Source organism: Uloborus diversus, chromosome 7 (assembly GCF_026930045.1).
Source record: "Uloborus diversus isolate 005 chromosome 7, Udiv.v.3.1, whole genome shotgun sequence".
Classification (NCBI taxonomy): Eukaryota; Metazoa; Arthropoda; class Arachnida; order Araneae; family Uloboridae; genus Uloborus; species Uloborus diversus.
Genome location: NC_072737.1, coordinates 17,551,736 through 17,575,911, shown reverse-complemented (window position 1 = coordinate 17,575,911; position 24,176 = coordinate 17,551,736). Strand labels below are relative to the sequence as shown.

At 32.3% G+C, this 24,176-nt stretch overlaps 1 protein-coding gene across 1 annotated transcript in view; it reads left to right on the top strand.

Annotated features, from left to right (window-relative positions):
- Positions 1-24,176, top strand: part of LOC129225784 (ATP-dependent RNA helicase TDRD9-like) — a gene marked incomplete at both ends in the record, with an annotated part of 72,807 nt that overhangs the window by 31,128 nt on the left and 17,503 nt on the right. Inside the window, 8 exon segments of the mRNA XM_054860292.1 lie at positions 7,718-7,871; positions 9,253-9,316; positions 9,416-9,479; positions 12,091-12,195; positions 12,281-12,388; positions 15,807-15,914; positions 16,008-16,111; positions 22,926-23,006. Coding sequence (XP_054716267.1) covers positions 7,718-7,871; positions 9,253-9,316; positions 9,416-9,479; positions 12,091-12,195; positions 12,281-12,388; positions 15,807-15,914; positions 16,008-16,111; positions 22,926-23,006 — 788 coding nt within the window.

The following is a 24,176-nucleotide window of genomic DNA, read 5'->3' as shown; positions in this document are numbered from 1 at the left end:
TTTAGCGAAACATGAAACAAAATCACATCTTATCTAAACATAACATTCATGAAACTTATTGAACATACATACATAGTGAACTTATCCTAATTTTAAGCTGAGCCGAATGAATTCATTAGTTCAGATTGCTTTATTATTAAGGTTTTTTGCCTTCTTCACTCCAATTGAACAATGAATCCATTTTGTAACTTTTATTGACTTTAAGGAGTCGCAGTACCTTTTGAACATTTTTTAAAAATTTATGAATTTTTTTTTTTTTTTTTTTGAAACCATAACATACACACTCATTTCCCGACCAATAATTTGTTTTCAAAATCTTAAAATATTGCCCACATTTTTTAAAAATTCAAAAAATTTAGGGAAATTTCAATTTTTTAAAATCTTGGGGTCTAAGGACCTTTAAACTTCAAAATTTTCGATTTTCTGGAAAAAATATATGTTATGCACAGTTTAATTCTGAACAATTTGATACCTTACTTATTACTATACGCCAAAAACTTTTCGAGTTATTGTAAAAATGCCTAAACTTTAACCATAGAGATTTATGTTAACAGTAGTTGTTTAAGCCTCTTTTTCTCAGGAGCCGGTTTCTTCGGTTTTCTCGTTTTGCGTGCATGATATCTCAGAAAGTTTCTTATATATGTCCGTAAAACTTTTAATGTATGTTTATCTGGTTTATATTTATGACCTGAACCTAAATTTATTTATTTTTTGAAAATTATTTATTTATTTTTTTGAAATTTGGTAAGTTATTATCGAAAATTTCCAAAATTTTGGGTAAAAAATATTTATTTTTAAATATTAACTTTAATTTTTTAGTTGAAATTTAGGTTCAGATCGTTAAGATGTATCAGACAAACATGCATGAAAAGTTTTACGAAAATATATTAAAAACTTTCTGAAATATCATGCGCGCAAAACGAGAAAACCGAAGAAATCGGCACCTGAGAAAAAGAGGCTTAAACAGCTGCAGTTAACATAAATCTCTACGGGGAAAGTTTACGCATTTTTACAATAACTCAAAAAGTTTTTGGCGTATGGTAATAAATAAGGTATCAAATTGTTCAGAATAAAATTATGTATAACATATGTTTTTTCCAGAAAATCGAAAATTCTGAAGATTAAAGGTCCTTAGACCCCTTGGCTTTTTTGTTTCTACACTTATTTAAAAAAAAAGATTTTTGCGAAGCAATCACAATATTCATCTCTAAAAATCTGTGCATTCATTTGTTTATGTATGTATTGGAACATTTTCTGTGATCAATTATGTAAAAAATCATAATTTTTTTTTTTTTTTTAAATTTGTTTTTAAAGGTATAACATGCTCTAAACATTTGAGTAATTTATAAAATGCTTATCCAATGCACAGTTTTGTTAAATATCTTATCCTGACTGCAAAAAGTATTACTTTAAAGCTGTATCTTTAATAGAAAAAAATCCTTAGGGATTCTAATAACATGAAAACACCAAAAAAAAAAAAAAAAAAGATCACCGAGAAAAAGCAATTTAAAATTTTTCTTTTGCATTAGAACACATAGCGAGAATTACCTAAAACTACTCATAACTTTTTAAGTATTTGAACTAAAGCGATGAAACTTTTCCCCTGTGTTTGGAATAATTTGTAGTTTTGAAATAAACAATAAAATATTTTTTTGATTGTTTGATCATTTTTGAGGTACTGTGATCCCTTAAGCCGAAAAACTTAGAAAACTGCCTAATTCAAAAAATTTTTGTTCTAAAAAATATGAGAATTATAATTCTAGGAAATAGTGGTACCACCATTTCCTAAAATTATAGCTGAAGGATTGTGGTTGTGGCTGGGAGGGGTGGGGGTAAATGTTTAATTTGAATTTTATTTGTATTTTAATCATTTGTATTTTAAAATTGGTCTACTCATACCTAGTATTAGAAAATAGCTACTGCCATGAAATGAAAATAGCTAATCATTGCACTTTTAGCTATTGTATGAAATATGTTATGTTTATAAATGAAAAGTAATTAATATCTATAATTTTTTGAAGATTTCAAAAAAAATCTGATTTAAATTTAAAAAATCCAACTTTTTTGATTTAAAAAAAAAATCACGAACCCTGAAGACATAAAATGCACGCATTTTAGCTCTTATTGCAATTTTACGTGTCAATACCAATAGGTATGTAATAATAGCCAAAAAATTTAACTCTACATGCTTTAGAAAATCTAGGTCTAGTTTTAAAATCCAACTGCTTTAATAATTAAGCTCCCTAATATTGTGTCCCAATTGCTCACTTCCTTGTGTAACGCCTTAGATTCATAAATAAAAGTCACTTTTGAAAATGGTCTTGAATATGTCTAGTAAGGTTTTTGAAAGTTAGAAGAATATTTATTGTTATTGTTTTGGCCACAAAGTGGAAGCCTTGGAAGAAAAGATTTCATTCGTATACTTTTGTTGTGTGATTAAAACAATTTTAAAGCAAAAATATTTTCAAGTACAGTCGACTCCCGCTACAACGCGATTCAACTTACGTGAAATGGCTATAACGCGAATTTTTCTTGAGTAATGAATTTTAGAGCTAACGCGAATTCGTCGTCCACAACACAAATTTTTTTGAAAAGAAGTATCAGCTTTGTTATTGACTACCAAAAATTGATTTCATGAATGTTATTACGTCCCTTTAGCATCACTGACAGTGAAAGTTCCCATATCAAACTAGTCTACTCATTGTGTTGTTAGTACATCAAATAAACAATTAGCATCTTTTATTTATTTATTTTTTTACTCTAAATATTAGAGTTGATGAAATATAATGGCACCTTAGTGCGCTGTTTCATCTATAGTTCGTGAAGATGGGAAGAAAAAGAAAGTTTCTGACAAAAAGAGGGGGGGGGGAGGGTACGATTTTCGATATGCTTGAACTACAAAACGTCGACGGTAGCACAACAATAAGAATGAGTGAATCTTCCATGCATACAATTAAAGATCAAAACAAAAAGATATACGTGCAAGTTCAGAACTTTGTTTCAATATTGAAGCTTGCACAGTCCAAGCAAAGTAATATTATGAAAATGGAAGCTGCTCTCTTGTATTGTTGATTAAAGCATGGCCTCAATAGATAGCGCTGACTCATGCATAGGCGAAGTTTAGTAGGGCCATGTTGAAAGAGATCAGGAAGAGGGGCTGTTGTCACATAAATGAAAACGTAATGAAAGAAAAGACAAAGCAACCGTATTTAAAACTGTATTAGATTTAAATAACAATCTTATCATAGGGCATAAACAATGATCATCCTCAATTTTTAACTTATAAATATTATTACTGTATATACTGTACAGTACTATTATAGTGCAGCTCTTTACTACATGCTGTGCGCATGGGCGGATCCAGGGAGGGGGCCATGGGGGCCATGGCCCCCTCCGAGAAAATTTCAGGTATAGTTAAAATCCTCTTTTTTGGGGCAAAAATGCAAAAAATTTCCTTTGTAATACATACAAAGTCTAACAATAAGGAAAACAATGAGAGGGAGGCCACACTGAAAAAACGATTCAGAAACGTTCCTGGGAAATAATAGGCAGCTGATGTGCCCAATTTCTTCCAGTAACATATCTTGTAAAAACCAGGAACGTTTTCCGCTAAAAGTCAGTACCTTTCTGAAATTAACCTTGAAACTGTCTGAAGAAGTGCGAAATCTCCCCTGTTGAAGCCAGTCATGTCTCTAGAAAAATTAAGTAGGTTCAGTGTAATTGATTAAAACCTTCCTGATTAACCAAACAGGCTCCATAAAAATCAGAACGACCATATCCAAAGCTATGTAAGGAGGAACTAAGCATATCTCTTGCCTGCAAGTCCTGCCTTGTAAAGCAGTAGCTATCCATTGATTTTTTTTCGCTGTCAATGGGAACTTAGTCAATCTGGACAGATCGTAAGCTACCTTAGGCCAAAACACTCAATAAACACGCTAATTCAATCTTCAAACTGGTTGCTAAAAATATTTTCCACAACAGTGAAAAGTCTGCACGCGTGCAACTTATAGCAATTCAGGAAACTTTTTTGTGAAGATACTTGTTTTTACGGGGAAATAGGTGAAAACGTGTGAAATCCCGAGACGTTCCACGGAATTAACCAGTAACTTTTCGGAATTTTTTAACAGTGCATGGCCATACTGAGAAAGTTTCAAAAATAGTTAAAACCCTTTTTTAGAGCTAAATATAAAAAAAATCCTTATTATTCCTCGAAGTTCCCCTCACCGGGGAGCCATAAAACCACACTGAGGAAGTTTCAAGTATAGTTTTTCAAACCCTTCTTACTAGATTAAATTGAAAAAAAAAAAAAAAAATCACTGTAATTCACGTTAAGTCTAACAAGAATGAAAACAATGCTAAAGGGAGGGTATAGCCACCCCACAAAAATATCAAGTGTATACCAAATATTTGGGCTCATTTAGCATAATGGGGGGCGTCTTGTAAGATGTGTTTACTTTCCTCATGGGGGAAGGAAAAGGGATATGTGTTAGTAAATGTCCGATAAAATGTTATACATTTAATGCTTGCGCATTAAGTTGAAGTTAGATCTAAGTTTTAACCTGACTTTATGCAGTGCTATGTAATTATTCTTCATTCCTTTTTTAATATGGGACCCTCCAAACCACTCCTCTTCCTCTTGTTAATATTACCAAAAATAGTCTACAAACCACGTTTTAAAAAATAACTTGTAAAAGTTTCCAGGGGAGGGACCCCATCTCTCCCTTTCGGCAACATCGTTCAAGATCTGCCAAAATTTTGTTTTAAGCGCTTGAGTCTCAAAATATTTCCAGAGCAGATCTCTCCCACCCTAACATCATTGAAAGTCTTCAAGAACTACATTTCTGGAGCTTCAACTTCGAAAAATTGCTGATCCTCTAAAAGTTACTCATGAATCATGGATTGCCTACATTTGCAATTTAAAGAGTTCAATTTTGAAATAAATTTTGGGAGTGACCTTAGAATCTCTTCAACCCTTAACCTTACCAAAGATAGTCTAGAATGCATTTTTAAATCTATAAATTAGTAAAATTTTCTGGGATGGGCCTTTTAATCTCTCCTTCCCTTACCATCACCAAAAATTGTCTACAACAGACTTTTTAGAGCTACAATTTTGAGAGGAGCGCTCCAAACCTCTTCTCCCCTACCATTACCAAAGATTATTAGAATGCATCTTTAAGACTGCAAATTAGAAAAATTTCTTGGTTGTGTGTCCTTGAATTCCTCCACGCATCATCACGAAAAGATCGTATTAAACTGCGTTTTTGGCTCTACAACGGCAAAAAAAAAAAAAAAAAAAAACGCCGGAGAAACCCCGAACCTTCCTCCTCTTAACATTATTGGAGATAATGTTTGCGTTTTTAAGGTTTCAATTTCGAAAAATGGGCAGGGGGTGGGGTCGCACCCAAGCCCTTAATATTACGAAAAACAATCAAAATGCATTTCTAAGATTACAAATAAGGAAATTTTCCTTAGATGGGAACTCAAATCCTCTAACTCTCTCTAACATCATCAAAGATCATCTAAAACTGCATTCTTAGAGCTACTATTTCGAAAAATAGACAGGAGAGCGCTACTGAACCTCATCTCTCCTAACATTACCAAAGATCGCCTAAAATACGTTTCAAAGACTACAAATTCGAAAATTTTCCGGGGGAGAAACCCCCAGGACCCCTCTACTTTGAAGTTAATATTATATTTATGGTTGATTCATATCGGCTTCCTTTTAAATCATAAGTCCTATACAGTCGCCTCAGAACACACTACTGATTACAGGAATACCACTTTGAGGCAACGATATATGCACATGTTTGTGAAGAAAAGAGGAAACTTATTGGGAAAGTTACAGCCTTTGTGGTAAATTTGCGTTGCCTAGTGAAAATTCCTTAATAAATGCTCTAGTTAAAAGTGGGCTATACAGTCGACGCTCGATATAACGACCATCTCCGTCCCAGAGAAAAAGGTCTTTATAATGAGTGGTCGTTATAAGAGGTATAATTAAAAAAAATATACGCAGTCATCTTGCATGCCCCGTTGTTCCATAAAAAAATGGTACTTTTTCAAACATTCCAGTTAAATGCCCAAATTGCTTTTATCGTAGGAATTTTTAGAAAAATCGTGTGCAAAATACTATGACAGAACATTATAGAAATTTAAAGTAGAAAATATAGGGAGGAAAATGTTACACACTTACAAATCTGCTACTACTACTGCTACCACTACATTTTCTGAAGATAAAACCAGAAGCAGATGTTTGCCTTTTTAGCAGACGTGATTTTCGCAAAACATTATTTTCCGTTTCAGACATAGGTGATAAATTATTATTTTTTTTTTCTTTTCAAAGAAACATTTGAAAGTCCCTCGAGAACCGCAAATCTTAAAAACCGCTGGATTCAAACACCAAACTACCAACACATCTGTCAAACTCCCTTTTCTTAGGAACCTGGAAATTTCTCGATTTTTCCTCCCATTATTATTATTTTTTTTTTTTGTGCTAGCTGCGGTGAATGGTAATCTACGCGCACCCCCTCTCAAAGTTGGATTTGACATTGAAAACTTCAGGCAGATGTCCGTAAACAATAATCAAGGCCATTTACACACCCGAAATAGCGTCCGCTGAATTCGGTCGTTGTATTGGATTAGACGATACAGAATGGTCGTTATAACGAAGTTAAATTAACGTAGTGTTCATAGGAACAAAGTTGGGACTTTTGCCACTGGTCGTTATAGTGGGACGGTCTTTATAATGTGTGGTCGTTATAATGAGCGTCGACTGTATTGCTATTTGTGAAATTCAAAAATGTTCCAAAGCATCGAATTTTTCGAAATGGCCCCCTCCGAGAATTCTGTCTGGATCTCCCCCTGGCTGTGCGTACCGTATCGTTTTATTTTATGTCTTTCCCTCCTATCGATCATTCGTTTTGTGCACCTTAAAGTATTTTATGTTGAATAAAACAGCTATTTTTGTTTTTTCAAATACAGTAAAAGTTCAGTTCTTTATGTAAGAAACTAATGTATAGTTGAGGAATGCTTTATAGCAGTTTGAGGGATGTTAACAACTGTTTAAAAGAATTTCGTATGTTTCTAAAAAATTTGTATACATACATTTTTCTACAACTCGAAATTTCGACTTACATGAGGAGTCTTGGAACACATCCCTCCCGTAAGTCGGGACTCGACTGTAACTCTGTTTCTAACAGTTGAAATCCATAAAGCTTAATAAAAGAAAGAACCACTTTTTTTCTATTTAGCTGCTATTTTAACAATATTCATTGGAACGACAAACTATACCAATAGCCTGGTTAGCACATTCAGTTGCTGGTTAGCATGTCAGTCAATAATCAAGCTGAAGGCAGATTCTTCTCATTAAAGCTAAGATTATTTTTTTACTGTTGCTAAAACTAATTAAGCACACCAGCAAGGGTTTGCAAGTGGTGAAGTTCAGCTTGTAAAATGGAGGTAAAAGCTTCAGATAATAAGCTGTAGAGCTGGAGTCAGATGGTCACCTAGGTGTTGAGCTTGGTCATTGACTATTGCAGGCTGATGAGTCCTCAAGAAGGATGAAACAGCAATCTCTGGATGTCATAACCAAGCTGTCGGTAAATGCTTGTGGTTCTGCCTTAACCCCGGCCTGAAGGCTGTAACTTACAATTCGATATTAAATTTATTTATTTATTTTTTCTCCCTTTTCCTCAACTATAAAATTCGAATTTTCTCTTAGGCTTTTGCACTGATACCAAATTCAAATGGAATTTATGATGGGGATTTGACATTTATTGGCCGTGTGATGGCCAATTTGCCATTGGACATAAAACTGAGCAAGTTGATTGTCTTTGGATATGCATTCAATTGCCTTGAAGAGTGTATCATCATAGGTAAGCACTATTTCCATGACAATTGATGTACTGTAGATACGGTGGATACACACAAGGCATATTTGTCATTTGTGTCCTAAAATTAGCTGAAATCGGTTTTTAAAAATATTTAACCTGGATGATATTATTGTTTTGATAATCCTGCAAGGATTCTCACCATTCTGTCTTTAATAGTTTTATCCAAAATGGAAAAAAAATTAATTTCATTTTAAAAAATAACAGTAGTAATAGTAACAATATAGCTGTGTGTTCTATCTGTTACATTTTGTGTTTAGTCTGGGTTTGTTCTATACCTGGGGTGAACCTATCCTGGCAGCATCGGGAAGGCTTCACAGGTCCTTATCACAGCATTATGATGCTGCTGGGTTAGGTTATCCCAACTCTTGAATATCTTGAATCATCGTTCATTTAAAATTAACTTAATTGTAGTAAACTGCAATTTTGTGACCTTTCATGTTGCTCCTGAAGACTTCAAAGACTTGGATGTTTTAAGTTATTTTTTTTCCAGGAGTTACTAGAAAAGGTTAGCTACCTGTTATTAGTAAAAATGCATTTTTTAATATAGAATTTGCTATAATGTGATACACTTTGAAGCACCAAGTACATGCCACAAGCCGCAAATACTGTTGATTCATGTCAGAAATTTTTTTCCTGTTGCTGCCATCTTTCTTTTAGAATTTTATTTCATTAAAGTCACACACCATTGTCACTTTTTAATAAGAATGATTGGAGTCGTTTTGGAGAGGTTTTATGGTTGTTAAATGTTTACTAATACCTATGAGGGAAATGCTATAGAGATTCTCATTTAATGATGTGTAACAAGGTAAATATTTTGAATCGGCATCATGCTATTAAAAAGTGAATGACCTAATGTTACTGTAGTACATTTTACCAGGGTCGCAGAGAGCCAAGGTGGGCCCCTTGTCAGTTATGTCGGCGCTATATGTCTAAAGTATACGCTATATGTCTAAAAAAGTTTGAGATTATACAGCGTATATAGAGTATACCCTATGGGAACACCACAGGCCACAACAGTAAATATCAAAAGAGTAAATTTTACTTAATCTCTACGTTTTCTCTTGTACAGAGTACCCCCCCCCCTCCCCCACCCTTTTTTTCTTTTCTTTTCTTTCTTTTTTTTTTGTGTCAGTGTTGCCTGGCCCTCCCAAGGCCCGGGCCCCAAGTTTCCGACTAGGCTGACATGGCCTCTTGTCAAGCCTGCATTTTACTAAGATTTTGACTTGTGTAATTGAAAAAGCTTTAAGCCTCTTTGGTGGAAAAGAAATTCGGTTGAATGAAGAAAATTGAAAGTGTTTTTTTTCTCTCCCAAATTTACTCCACATTTGAAATTATACTCAACAATTATTTATCTCTTCAACAGCTGCCAGCTTGTCCCTCCAAAGTTTTTTTGCAAGACCATTTGATAAAGCCCTTGAAGCTTACAAGTATGTTTCTTATATCATTAAGTAAAATATTCTATATCATTATTCAGTACATTTATTTATCCATATATATCAAATTTTAAAAATGTTGAATTTTTTTAGGGAACAACTTCTGTGGAGTAAAAACACAGCTAGTGACTGCTTGGCATATCTCTATGCATACAGGGTATGTTTTGAAAAATTGAAAATGCTTTGTAGATTGAAAACATTTTCTGTTATTTTTACAAATCTACTGTGTAAATGTGTTTCATGTCTTATGTTGATAAAACAATAGCTGTGACATATTTGGAAAAAAAACTTAATCATTCCTTTTTAAAAATTACTTAAGAAATATTTATTAAGAATGTTTGTTTTGGTGGTAAATTTTAATGTATAATTGAAGGGCTCGCGGCAGAAATGTGACAAGACACAAGGAGTGACTTTTTGATAAAAATTTTTGTTTCTCATAACTAAAATTGAAATAAATATGACAATGGATTATGTCATTTGGAGAAAAACATATCTGGTTTTAGTGTTGCAAAATATAGAACTTATAATACCTTTAAAAAATTCTACAAATACTTTTTATACAGGGTTCGTACGTGTCATGGAAATCCTGGAAAGTCATGGATTTCAGACCTGGAAAAGTCATGGAAAATTCCTATTTTCATTAAAAGTCATGAAAATTTATTTCAAGTCATGGAAAAATGTCTTGAGCAATAAGAAATTAACAGAAACTAAAAGAAAATTAGAAAATTTCAGTGATTTAACAGTATTTCATGTAAAAGCTATTTACACTGGAAAACTGAACGATCCTAAAAAACGAATCTGAGTTTTAGAATCCTGTTGCATCTGCTTCTGTACCTTTTTTTGTAATGTGGTTTTACTGCTGCTTATTTAGAATTCACAATTTTTTTCAGCTCATAATATAATTTTTTAGAACTGGACTTGCACGTTCTAGATTTTGCCACACCCACTCAAAAAGTATAATTCAATTGCATATAAGTTCGTTTAAAAAGTATAATTCAATTGCATATAAGTTCGTTTCAACCACTCATACAAAATCATTATTAAGCTTGTCAGAGTTTCTCTTAATTTGTTGAAGGCTTTGGAGGTTAAGGTTTATAAAGGTTTAATCGGGCAATATAACAAAGAAATAGAGAATTCTAATACTTAAAATAAAAAAAAAATAATTTACTGAAAAATGAAGCTTTACTTCAATGAATGAAAATACTGTCAAGTTACATAGATTATTAGATACAGTGTAGAGCAGTATTTTTATAAAGTAAATTTTTTTTTTGAAAACTTTGAAATGAATCATTTAACCTTTGTCCCATTTATTAATATTCTGCCCCATTTATTACTACAGTAAAATCTGTCTAAGTTGACCACTTTTTTCTGGCATGGAATTTGCTCTTATCATATAAATCAACCTCTGTAAGTTGACCACCTGTTTATGTTGAACACTAAAGTAGTGCATGGCAGATGGTTAATTTACACAGGTTTCACAGTATTATGCTCTGTTTATTAAATATTTATTAATTTAAACATCTACAGATTGCATTCGCTATTTTTACCTTACTCAAATTAAAAAGAAAAATAAGAATAGTTATTAGTTTCTGTACTATGCGCTGATGTCTTTTCAGTCACAAGTAAATGTTTTGATAAGGTAGTGGCATTCACATAATAGTTTTGCCAATACCCATTGCAGAAAATCGGCAAATAGTACTATTCTTTTCGTGTAACAAAGTCATGAAAAAGTCTTGGAAAAGTCATGGAATTTTTTCATCCAAATAGAGTATGAACCCTGTTTATAAGTTGGAAATTGGCCTACTGAAAAATTCACATCATGTATCATATCATATTATTGCCTCGACCCCTTCAATTCTATGCATTAATTTCACCCAAAGAGTAGGCTTTGGGTGAAGTTTAGGCTCTTCCCCTCCTCATTGATATCTGCATCAATCGAAATTTCTATCTTGTGAGATTTCCTTTATCATTTTCAATTCGGTGGCGAATCAATTGAGAGATAAAAGGAATTACCACTTATTTTAAAACTTTCATGCTTCAAGGAATTGCTTCTTTAAATGAATTCCAGACACTTTTGTCGGATGGCTTTTCATCCATAAGCTCATTACTTTTTGCATTGAAAAAGGCGTTCCCTGTAACGCCGAAACACGTGTCTGCTGTAATTGGCACATTTGTGCTTTTTTTTAACGTTGTTTTTTGTTACTTTACTTGTTAGCTACTATGAATCTCACCAAGCCTTTTCTTTACATATGTTCTTATTTTCCACACATAGAACTTATAACCTTTATCCTTCGTAGTCTGCAACATGCGAACTTTCTTGTGGTAAACTGGTTCGAAATCAATTTTGTCATTTGAAGAACCAACCTGACATTCATTTTATAAAAATAGATAACTTTGTCAATTATGTCCCAATTTGATTGAAATTTTTATATACTTTGCAAGAAAAGTTGCATTAAAAAAATCTCGAAAAAGGAAAAGAAAATACAAAACAGGTTTGAGTGTATAGTAGTTAGAAATTTTCTTAAGGGAATTTTACTGTTGTAGAGACTCTACAGTGTTGTAAAATGAAGGTATCAGAGAATGTTTTCGGCTGGTGAATGAAGTTTCCATCATACTTTTTCCAGTAGTAATAAATCTTACTACTTTAATGCATTAAAAAAAAAAAAAAACATATTTAAAAGTAATTTTTTTGGTAGCTAAAAATTTGTTATAAGACTATATGCATAGCATCAAATATATCCTTGTTAATTTGAAAAATTTTTTTTTAGACGTGGAAAAGGATGTCGGATCAAGGCCAGTTCTTAAGACCTGGTGGGGTGTCAGAAGCAACATGGTGCAGAAATTCATTTATCCAACTCAAGAGGATAAAAGAGGTAGGATTGTGTGATGCAGCTGAGTTTGTCTCAATTGGTTATCTAACCACAACAAAACTTAAATACCTTTCTTTGTTTTACGCAGGCTGATATGCTAATCAAAGACATCAAGAGCAGGCTGGAAAGATTAAATATTGTAATAAGAAAACCAGGCAAAAGCATGACCCATGAACAAGAAGTCTTGATATTGAAGGTTAGTTACCAATGTAATTTCAGAGATTTTTTTTTTTTAATGCAACATTTTTTTTTAAACAGAGAATGCTTATTGTAGCTATGATCTCAAAATGTGTCTCCTTGTAATGCCAGGGGTCGATCCAGGTTTTAATTTTTGGGTCTGCATTTTAAAAAAGAAAAAAAAATGTTTTTTTGTGAACTTTCTTGTTTTTTATAAAAAAGAGCAGTTTTTGGATATTTTCCTTTTTATTTGGGCATTATCCCATACATTTTTTTTGGTGAAAAAAAAAATCTTGTCACATCATAAAGAGAATTTTTAGCAATTACAGTTCAAATATTAAATTTCTGACTCTAAATATTTCTTAATTAATAATTTAAAAGCTATATTTTTATTTTTAAAAAAATAATGTCTTGTTTTCAATAAAGTTGACTGAGCTTACAAATTAGAAAAAGCTGTTTTTACAAATGAAATCTTGTGAAAGGACTACTTTTAAGGTGTGAAATTTTGTGAAGAGGCGGCTTTAACCAGAATTTCATGAAGGGGCTGCAAACAGACCCAATTTGTATCTGGATAGACCTATGAATGCAGAGGTCGGAATTGTGCTAAGATTACTAATATTTTAAAATTTGTCCAAGTAAAAATTCAAGTGTTTACACCAAAAGAAGTGACTCAATTTATTGAAGAATTTTATTAGTATAATGTAGCACTTTGTGTTTTTCTTCGGAATGTTATGAATATACAGTTCTATCAACTGGGACATTACTAAAGGTTAACTAAACTTGCTGAAAAAATAAAATAAAAGTTTAAAAAACTAAAAAAACATGCTTTATAGTAGCAAAACGAACTAAAAAGTTAAAAATAATCTTTGGATGACAAGTATATAAAGTAATTGACCAAACACTTAATTTTACTGTAGTAAAAAAAACTTGGGGTGGGGGGGCTGCCTATTTACATTTTTGCATGGATAACAAGTGGAAGAAATTTAAGACAACTGATAAGAAGCCCCCCACGCTTTTTTTTATTGCAGTAAAATTAAGTGTTTGGTCAATTACTTTATATACTTGTCATCCAAACATTATTTTTAACTTTTTGGTTCATTTTGCTACTAAAGCGTGTTTTTTTAGTTTTTAAAACTATTATTTTATTTGCATCAGACATTTTGAATGTTTCTGGTAAATTCATGTGCAAACATTGTTACGCTCCGCAGCTCTGATTTGTATGTTTTAAGTAATTGTAATAAGCCGCTGACTATTTGTCCAAAGGACAGTTGGACCCACAAACATATAAGTTAAGCTAATAAAACCGCGTTAATTAGAATAAACTGATAACTTATCGTTAATAAATTCATTTGATTATACAGGGATGAGATTTTTCCGGCTTTTTCTGTTGACTTTTAAAACCTTTCCTCCTTTTTTTGCCTCTTTCAAGCCTTATTTTTCTCAAAAATCGGAAAAAAATACGATTTTTTAAAATTTTCGGTTTCCAATTTCTTACTTGTTCTATTTTTTCACCTTGAATCTTCGTCCTCCGCGATATCTGCCAAAAACGTACGTTTTGGAATCATGCCAACGACGTCAAACACGTGCTGCGCCGAAAGTTGCATGCCTGAGATTTCAATCTTTTTGCATCCTGAAAGTATTTCAATTATTTTTATTGTTGAGTGGTTTTTTACTCTTTTCTACCTTATATCCGCTTATTTTATTCATCATTTCAATAATATTTTTATTTCTTTAATTTATTTTAGAAAAAATGCAAAACTCAATCAAAATATGTGGCTTAGCACCCACAGTCTCGAATTTTTTTTTTTTTTAAACTTGGCATGGCTGCTTTTTTTGTGTATTTAAGAAAGTGTAAAAAATATTTATGGTGAATCTCAAATGGTTTAGGTTTTACAACCTGTTAAAAGTTTTGAGATTTCATAATTAAATGAGGCAACTGCAAGTTGTTCTTTTTATTCCAAAATTGTATTAGGAAGTTTTCAAAAACAAATTTTAGGTTCTAATGCAAGGAAAAAGATAACTAATCGTTTATATACATATATATTTATTTATTTTTAATTATTACTATGAAAAGTATGTTCTACCACATAAAGAAATTTGAGATTTTTCTCTCTGTTGTAAATTTTTACTTTACAAACATCTAATTTTAAAATTTATGTTCTCACTCGTTTAACACTATAAACTCAAATGTTTTTAATGAAAAAAATGTATTTTTCTCTAAAAAATATGAAAAGTTGACACTATTGTGTGATGCAGCCAAGATTGAACTCTGGCTCCCCCAACCCTTTGTTCAAGGACTCGGGTTAGAAATTGTTGCCTCTTTTCAAAATTTAGATTTATTTAGGAATAAACACCCTTGCAAGAAATGGTACAATGCCGCAAATTGTACAAAATTATTACTCATATTTAATTAAATATGTATTACCTTTAAAACTGGTAAATTAGCCATTTTTTTTTGTTGAATTTTTGGATATCATGGCTTCCAGGTTCTATTTTTAAGCGTTTTTGGATATCATCCCTTTCACGAAATTTTTTTGGATATCCCCTTTTACGTAATTTTTTGGATTTCCTCCTTTTTGCTCTCTGACCACTCTCATCCCTGATTATAGAACATTGCATTTTCATCGGGTCTGAGGTTGCATTCCAAATTTTAAAAGAATCTGACCACAAAAAGTGGGAGAAAATTGAATTATAAATTTAATTTCAGTGTAGACGGGATTACAACGCACGCCCAATGATTTCCGGAGGTGGACGTCAGCGAAGACTCACGCCTTAGACCACGAACGCTCATAAAGTGGTGGAATGTACTAACAGTAATAAGCCACTGGCTCTTAGTCTAAAGTTGTGCTCTTACTCACAAACCTACAAGTGAAGCTAATAAAAGCGTGTTAATATAGAAGAACAATGGATAGAATTGGGTAACTTTTTATAGCAATAGATAAAAAGAGGTTATTTTGTTTCTAGCGCAAAAAATAAAATCTTGATATGACCTTGGGAGACATGATATGAGAAAAGTGTTTATAAAGCTAATGCATACTCAAACATCTGTTTCACGCCAGTTTTAGTTAAGCAAATTAGACCGGACTGTAATTGAGAAAGGTTTCCACTCACAAAACATACTTAATACTCCTTGTTTTAGAGATGTATGCATATTACTCTCTACACTTTGTGACATAGGAATAGAAATCATTTATACTACTACATCACAAAACGCACAAAAAAAGCTCAATCAAACTGTCCTATTTATTTTTATGGTTATACAGCAATATCTTTCTTATTGTCAAGCATAAAGATACAAGATATTTTTTGGAAATAGAATTGCTTGAAACTGCAAAATAATCAATATTTTTGACTTTTAAAATTGCTACAATTGTATCACTTTATTCAGCTGTTATTAATTTAGTAAAGAAATGAATTATAAGCAATGTGGTTTTCAGATTCTCATTGCTGGAGCATTTTTTCCTCATTATTATCTGCAAGAGCCTCTTGAAGAGACGCAGATCCTAAGAGAAATTAATGACAATGATCCCTACTCTACTGTTGTTGTAAGTAATACATCGATGTTTATTAAAATTTTGTTAAACTTAGTACAGTTTAAGATTAGGAAAATAATATAGTTATTTATTTTTTGTCATTAGCTGTCAAATCTCCCTCCAAATCAAGGTTTGCTGTATGCTTGTGCTGTGAGAGACATGCTGAGCTGCTGTAGCACTCATTTAAATATTGAATTTGAAGAAAGAAAGTAAGTTTACTTAATTAGTGAAGCTGAAAATCTTCCCTGGATTTAATTTTTACTTACGGTATTTTACGTTTTGAAGCAATTAGAATAAGATTGCTTTGTGAGAGCAGAACTGGGAAAAGAGCAACAAAACTTAACATTGACAAAACATGTGGGAAACTAGTGAAAAAATTGGGATTGTGTTAAGAATTTTGTTTATTATTTTATGATTTTTATAAATTTTTAATGTTAAATATTCCGAGTTAAAATACAGGGTGGTTATAAAATAATGTGAGTTGTTCAGAGCCCTCTAGCGAGTAAACTATTGGACGAAACATTGCCGAATTTCATGGACATAAACAGTAGACCATGGGGGTTTCGATTTCTGAAATAAAAAAAATTAGTACCCAAAATTGCCACCAGGGGAAATTTTGGCGTTGATATGGTGTATTACTGTGACTATTGAAGGATTAAATGCTAACTGATAAAATATGCATCAATTTTATTCACAAAATAAGATTTTTACCAACAAATGAGGTTTAATATGACCAACATCGAGATTTTCCAGGTACTGCATACAATGCACAATATTTTTCACACCTCTGGAAAGGGGGGGGGAATTCATTTCGCCTACCTGTAACATTTTTCTAGTTTTGAAAGTTGACATATCGAGAACATGTCGCAGATACACAACACCCTTAAGAAATCCCCATGGTTAAAAATTACAAGGTGAAAGATTGGGCGACCACGGTCACCATACCGTAGGAAATGGATGATTAATGAAACCGCTATCAAAGAAATGTTGCCGCCATACACTCAGTACCTAAAGCCCAACATGGGGTGGTGCACCATCTTACATGAATATTATTCAGAAAGAAATCCTTGCTGCCGCGCAAAATTTCTTCCTCACGACTTTTGCATAGGCGGATTTAAGACTGAATTCTGGGGGGGGGGGATTTTTTTTAGCAACATTTTTATTGCCAACCCCCCACCCCCATGTTTTTTGTTGGCCCTCGGGAAAAGGACCAACAGATGTGGAATGGTAAGTTCGGGAGAAATGAAGCAATGGAAACTGAATTTCAATTTAAATAACATTTTATTTAAAACATATGTATAAGTATAAATAGGGAAAACAAATATTCAACATTTATAAAATCAAATCCCCATTAACAAATTAAATATCCCCCCCCCCCCAACATATATCAACAAGAAATATCACATTATTCGTTTTCTCTAAATTTCAGTTCTAAAACGTCCTCAATAAACAACCCTAAACAGCATGCCACATTTCCAAGAAAAAACTATTGGAAAAATTTCATACCCTTGTAAGTCCACACACAAGCACTTGGCACACAAAACATGAAGGCCACATCCATCAATAGGATGAACTTTTGAGTTGAAAAAACCACAAGTCCACTCGTGGACGACAGACCATCCTCTGTCAATGGTCACTGCATTCCAGGCACACCCAAGTGCTTGTGTGTGGACTTACAAGGGTATGAACTTTTCCAATAGTTTTTTTCTTGGACTTTACTAACAATGTGGTATGCTGTTTAGGGTTGTTTTAATGAGGACGTTTTAGAACTGAAATTTAGAGAAAACGAATAATGTGATATTTCTTGTTGATATATGTTGGGGGGGGGGGGGGGGAATATTTAATTTGTTTATGGAGATTTGATTTTATAAATGTTGAATGTTTGCTTTTCCTATTTATACTTATACATATGTTTTAAATAAAATGTTATTTAAATTGAAATTCAGTTTCCATTGCTTCATTTCTCCCGAACTTACCATTCCACATCTGTTGGTCCTTTTCCCGAGGGCCAACATTTTTGTCTGTTTCCTGCGATGCATAAGTCCATGCTTTACTTTTTTCTTCAAGAGAGTGACGCAGGGCTCCCTTTTAAGTGGGAAATAGAATATCTCCAATTTTAGGGGGCCGGGGGTTTCTCCCCCGGAGAAAATTTTGTAAAATGGATCTAAAATTCTGCATTTTGAAGTCTTATAAAGGTTATTGAATAGACATAGAAATTGATAACTAGATTATACAGTTGTACAGTATTGTTCAAACTTTGTAAGAAACAGCCATTTTAAGTTTGAAAGTAAAAATAAACTAGATTTCTCATTACAACAACCTTTTTTTAATTATAAGTAGTGCAGAAAACAGATTAACAATATGCAATAGAAGTAATTGGAGCCTACTTTGCTTGGGATTTTCAAAGACTTATCCAATTATTTTCAAGGACTCTAGAATAAATAAAATTATTTAACGCACTTCATTTGTACTTTCCGGTCTCTGGTATTTTAGTACTTGATTGTAAAATTTTGCAGTCCTGTTCTAACTTTGGGAGAAATAGCTATTTTAACTTTAAAAGGAAAAAAAACCCATAGATTTCTCATGACAACAACTTTTCTTCAGTTGCAAGTGGGGCAGAAAACGAAAAGAAATAGAAGTAGTGTATACTTTTTCCGTGTTAAACAGATAGACAATATGCAGAAGAAGTAAGATAAAAGCGTTCAATACAAAAGAATTTCCAATACTGCATTTGGGATTGAATAAATAGCAATATATGAAACATGTGAGTCTCAAAAATTTATTTCAAATAATATGTTACAAACGTGAGAGCCATGATTTTTATATTTTTAATGCAGGATGTGGCAAGGAGCTGAATTTGACATATTTTGGCATTCCTCCCCCTCTACCATTTGTTAGAAATTTTAAAATTTAAGGTTTGTAGCCACACGTTTTCAAATATTCAAGGTTTTCATGCACTTAAAAATGAAATTAGTTTTTTCAAGCAATTTCCATTTTTTAAGGAACGAATCATGAATTTTTTTTGGGAGTTAGGGACCCACTTCAAAGCAGGGGCCCTAAGCAATAGCTTGTTTATCTTATAGGCAAATTCGACCCTGTTTGTAATTCACTCTTACCTGCAAATTTTTGCTTGATTTTTTGTAATTTTTACGAAAATGCGTCAGTTTTTACGGTTAAAGGATTTTTACGATTTTACCAATCTTTGTTACATTTTCATAGATTTTTATAAAATTTCAGCAAATTTTTCCAAAGCTTTTGATGACTCAATTATTTAGATTTTAATAACGACGAGAACTGACTCACTTAGACTTAGATGATTATGACTTACCTTACTTTTTAAACAGAATTTATAAAGTAAGTAAAACACTACTCTCCCTCTAAGTAAAAATATTCATTTAATCAGAACACTCAGATAACTGAAATTTATTCAATTTGCGATAGTATTTATAAAAGAAAGAGAGAGAGAAGGGAAAAAAACTATGTTTTTTAGAATTTCTCAAAAGGCCAATTAATCTACTAAGAACATAAATATTATGCACAAATATACTTGAAATGTGGACACAAATCATAACGAGTAGATCGTTCTGTTAGCGCGAATGGGGGGAGGGGGGAGTTTTTCCCCTTTGCTTTAGGGGTTCTAATTTGTTAAAATAATTGTCAATTATTATAAGTGTTGCAGCTTTATGTATAGCTCGTTTAGCCTATATTTTCATTCATATACTTGCCCAAATGGTTTTCAGTCCAAAATAGTGAATTTAGACACATTTTCAGCACCCCAGTGACAGCTGTACTATTTGTATTTAATGTTCGTTTTTTTTTTCCTTTTTTTTTTCTTCCATCAGAAAAGGACATTCGTTTTTCTCTTCATTTTCATTGAACTATTCAAAAAATAAGTCATGATTTTTTTGTTTTAAGATTTTGGAAGATGTGTTTTTACTACATAAAGTCCTCCGAAAACTGGGGGGCATTGTCCCCTATGCTCCCCCTCCCTATAAATCCACCCATGCCCTTCTGAACTATTCAAAAAAGATAAGATAATTTTTTTTTTAAATTTTTGGAAGATGTGTTGTTACTACATAAAGTCCTCCCAAAACTGGGGGGCATTGCCCCCCTCTGCCCCCCCATAAATCCGCCTATGAACTTTTGGTAAAAATCTTCTCTTGTTACAAATTGAAATTTCTTGTTGATTTTATTGAACCTCATTTGTGAGCAACAGTTATTTGTAGCAAAAAACTTGGTGTGTGCTTTTAATTGGCATGTTTTGGCATTTAATTCTTTAGTACTAGCTGCATGCCCGGCGTTGCACGGGCTACGTAAAAAACGAAAGAGATGTCCAATTGATGTTTTTGCATTACTCTGACATCAGTTTCTAAAGCGCTAAGGAGTAAGTAAATACGCGTAATGCAAGGTTTGCAAAACACCAGTAGAGCATATTTTTGGCAAAAATCTCTTTAAAGTTAATCATAGTTATCAATAATGCAAGTTATGCGTATTTTCAATTAGCACATAAGATAAAAATACATGCATTATCAATTATAATCTGTGCTCACTTTAAACTGAATTAAATCTGATAGACTATATCTGAAACATTTGTATGTACAATTACGATCAGCTTTTTACATAAAATGACACATACTTTTTGGTTGCTTACGTGAAACTAAAGCACCAAGACTTAATAAATACCAATTAGCATTAATTTAATACCAAGTCATCAGGTTCGAATTAACCTTTAGTTAAAATCCTTAAAAACAATATTTTTGTTCAACTCTGTTTCACTTAAAGAAATTCAAACTATCTTAGTTTAACATGTTCTTTTAACGATACAAACTGTATTTCAAAAATAGAAACAGGAAGGAAAAAGAGAGTTATTACAATTCGAAAACTCACAAATGTGACAGGAAAAAGTCCAACAAAATAAACATAATTAGTCGCACATCCTAAATGTACCAAAATATGAGGTCGGTGAATAATAAACTTACACTACAATCAATAAACATAGCTATAGAAACAACTTTCATATACTGAAAAGAGTTAAGAACGTTGAATGTAAAAAATAAAAAAAGGACAGACGATAAAATAAAGGCTATGTCCGAATACGGCAACCAATTTTAAACTAATTTAAAATGAAATTCAAGATGAAAACGTTGTTTTAAGATTTGGACAGCAGCCAAAAAAATCTCTTTTAAAACAATTATTAGAATTTTACTTGCTCACGCATATGCAAAATGGCAACAGGAAAGAAATAAAAATTCCCGAATAACGTTATGTTAATTGACGTTTTAATTAATATCTCCGCTAATTAAAGTCGCACAATTACGAGATTGGTCCTATTGTTTTCTTTGGAAAATTTTGAATTGATCGGTATCTCGTTTGACTCCCGATTCGCAGTGGTTCTAGAGAAGATAGATCTTCAGACAGACAGACGGACGCGAACAGATTTTAATATTATAGTGGATTCCCAAGTAATATACTTTTGCAGCGCCGAAATTCCCCCTGGTGGTGACTTTTGGTACTATTTTTTTTATTGTATAAATCGAAATCCCATGGTCTGCTATGTACGTTCATGAAATGTGGCAATGTTTCGTCCAATACTGCAATTGCTAGATGGCTCTGAACACCTCATGTTATTTTATAACATGACGTGTATGATCAAGAACACTTTTTTTTTTCATAATAGTGAATTAAAGATTAAAAGTAAACTTTGAGATTGCTTACTCTTAAATCAAGTTTCTAATAATAATAAAATAAATTAAATAATGAAAAACTGTTATTGAAATAGTGAAAGGTTCAATTAGTAAGCTAATTACAGTTGACCCTTGTTTTACGCAGGGGTTACGTTCCATGGAAATTGCTGTGTAAATCAAAACCGCTTAAACTGAGACCTAACATTACTGTTAAAGTAGGGGTTAGGTTCTGTAGATAAAAAAATGCTTCATTCTAGTGATGACTAATTATACAGTAAAACCCCTCCTAACGGACACCCCTCTTATACGGACATTTTTTTATTCCCCGATTCCAATGCAAATAACATTATTAAACCCCTGTCCTGCGGACACCCCTCTATTACAGACAAAAAAATTTGTCCCGTTACTGTCCGCATTAGAGGGGTTTTACTGTATAATAAGTTTAATGTGTACTTATATCGATTTCTATGCACAACATGCATAAAGAAAACATAAATTAATTTCGTGTTTTGTTTATAAAAAAAGGAGCTTGTCTTATGGCAGTCATTTAGAATTCTCTGTAGTTCTTTGCAGAGCATTAACGCATCCATGATGCATTAATCCATCCCATTTCCGTGATAGAATCTCCCTTCACTAACAAATCAGAAAGATCATTTCTATTGTCTAGAATGGCTCAAATTTTTCAATGTGAACGTTTTTGGTTGTGTGCCATTGATGTCAGTAATCGGTATCCGCATTGGTTTTTTCATCCTTTGTCACTTTTAAAAGCTCTTCTTCCAGTGAGTTCTGAGCTGTGTGAGTTTGATAACTTTACTTCTGGGAAGAGCTCTAAAACCAATAGCATAAAATGTTTCTAGTGGCCCAGGCTCGATTATCAGCACGCCATAATGCAGTTTATTACGTGTAATCTAGGAGTTCGGTCTTTAAAAGAGGGGAAAACTTTATCTATTTGCATTGCCGCATCCCCCGTAAAACCGAAACTCATCCGTGTAAAATAAAATAAAGGGGTCAAATCTTAAACTGCGTATAATCAAAATTGCGTAAAAAAGACCCATGTAAAACGAGGGTCTACTGTAAATTTTATTGAAAAGTTTTAAAAACATCAAACAAACATTAACTTCATTAATTGCCGAGTGAACTGTCCTATTAGTTAAAACTTGCGTTATGCAGATGTAAATATTCAATTTGAGTTCTTTGTAAATTTTGGCTTTGTTTTATTTTTAGTTTTGCTTGCTTAAGAAGTAAAAAGTTTCATGGTTTTAAAGATTTAATAATTAAAATGTTAGTAAACGTTCTTTTCTGTCACTCACATTCAAATATTTTGGTTTCTTATTTGCAGAGCTTATATCAGATTTGAGCGAAATCATGAAGTTCCTTCCAATACTGTTCTTCCTGCTGTCTACTTGGCTGTTAAGATGAGGTACTGATAGTTTTGTACTTTTTAAGAAGTAAAAGAAGTATTATAATCATATAAAAAGACAATCTGTTACATTTTTGCCTAAATTTCCCAATTTTTGCACTTTTGGTGCTTCTTAAGATACGCCATTTATTACATCACAGTACATCCAGGCTATTATGCATGGTTTAAATTTATCATGTATTTAAAATATTTTTTAAGTACATATTTGATTTTCTGCCAAATTCATAATTTTGTGGTAGAAACTGCAGCATTTTTGCATTTTACGATCTGTATATCTAATGTAACTGTATTTTTTTCTGTTGTCTAGATTTGATTTCAAAATTTGAAGTATGAGAAATAGGAATGCTGATAAAAAAGTGAATTTAAATTTATAATAATGCTATATGTAGCTTAACTAACAATGAAAGTTCCTACTATAATAAAGCTAAATTCTGTACTGCTTTCAAATTAAATGCTTTTATTTTCAGTAACCTTTAACAATTATGTTACAAATGTGCAAGAAGCAAAGTCAGCTATGATTCATCAGTAAATATGTGTCCTAATTAGATAAATAATTTTATGAAAAATGTTTGAAATACAAAGTTCTATGTTCTTACATAGTGTAAAAGCATTTATCTTTGCAAAAATGAAGATATTTGGGATTTCTGAGCTGAAAATTTTGCAAATTTTATATTCAAGGCAAATTTAATTCATAAAAAATATTTCGCACAGCTGAAGTATTCATGATTACTATAAACTACTGAAATTCATGAAAATAAGTGCTTGCGACTTTTCTTTTTTTTTTTAACCGACTTCAAAAAGGAGGCGGTTATCAGATCAGTTCATACCGTATGTTTTTTTTTTTTTTTTTGGTCCACTCACAGTGTCTCACCTAGTAAACCGATTTTGATGATTATTTTTTTAATGGATAGGGGATGGCTCAACTTAGGTCCCATTACTTTGCTTGACCATATTTGTCCTTTAGAAAAAAGTTATGGGCAAAAAACAACAAATTTCATGCAATTTCCCTATTAAATGATTAAATATAAAACCCATTGTTATGAAAGTTTGGTGCCATACGACAGTAACATTAATAGTAATTGTAATGATAATTTTGAATGAAGGCTTCTCTGAATCAAGCATCAAGTTTCTTCAGGGGGATATTTCGATAATTGGGAATCTGGCGCTGTC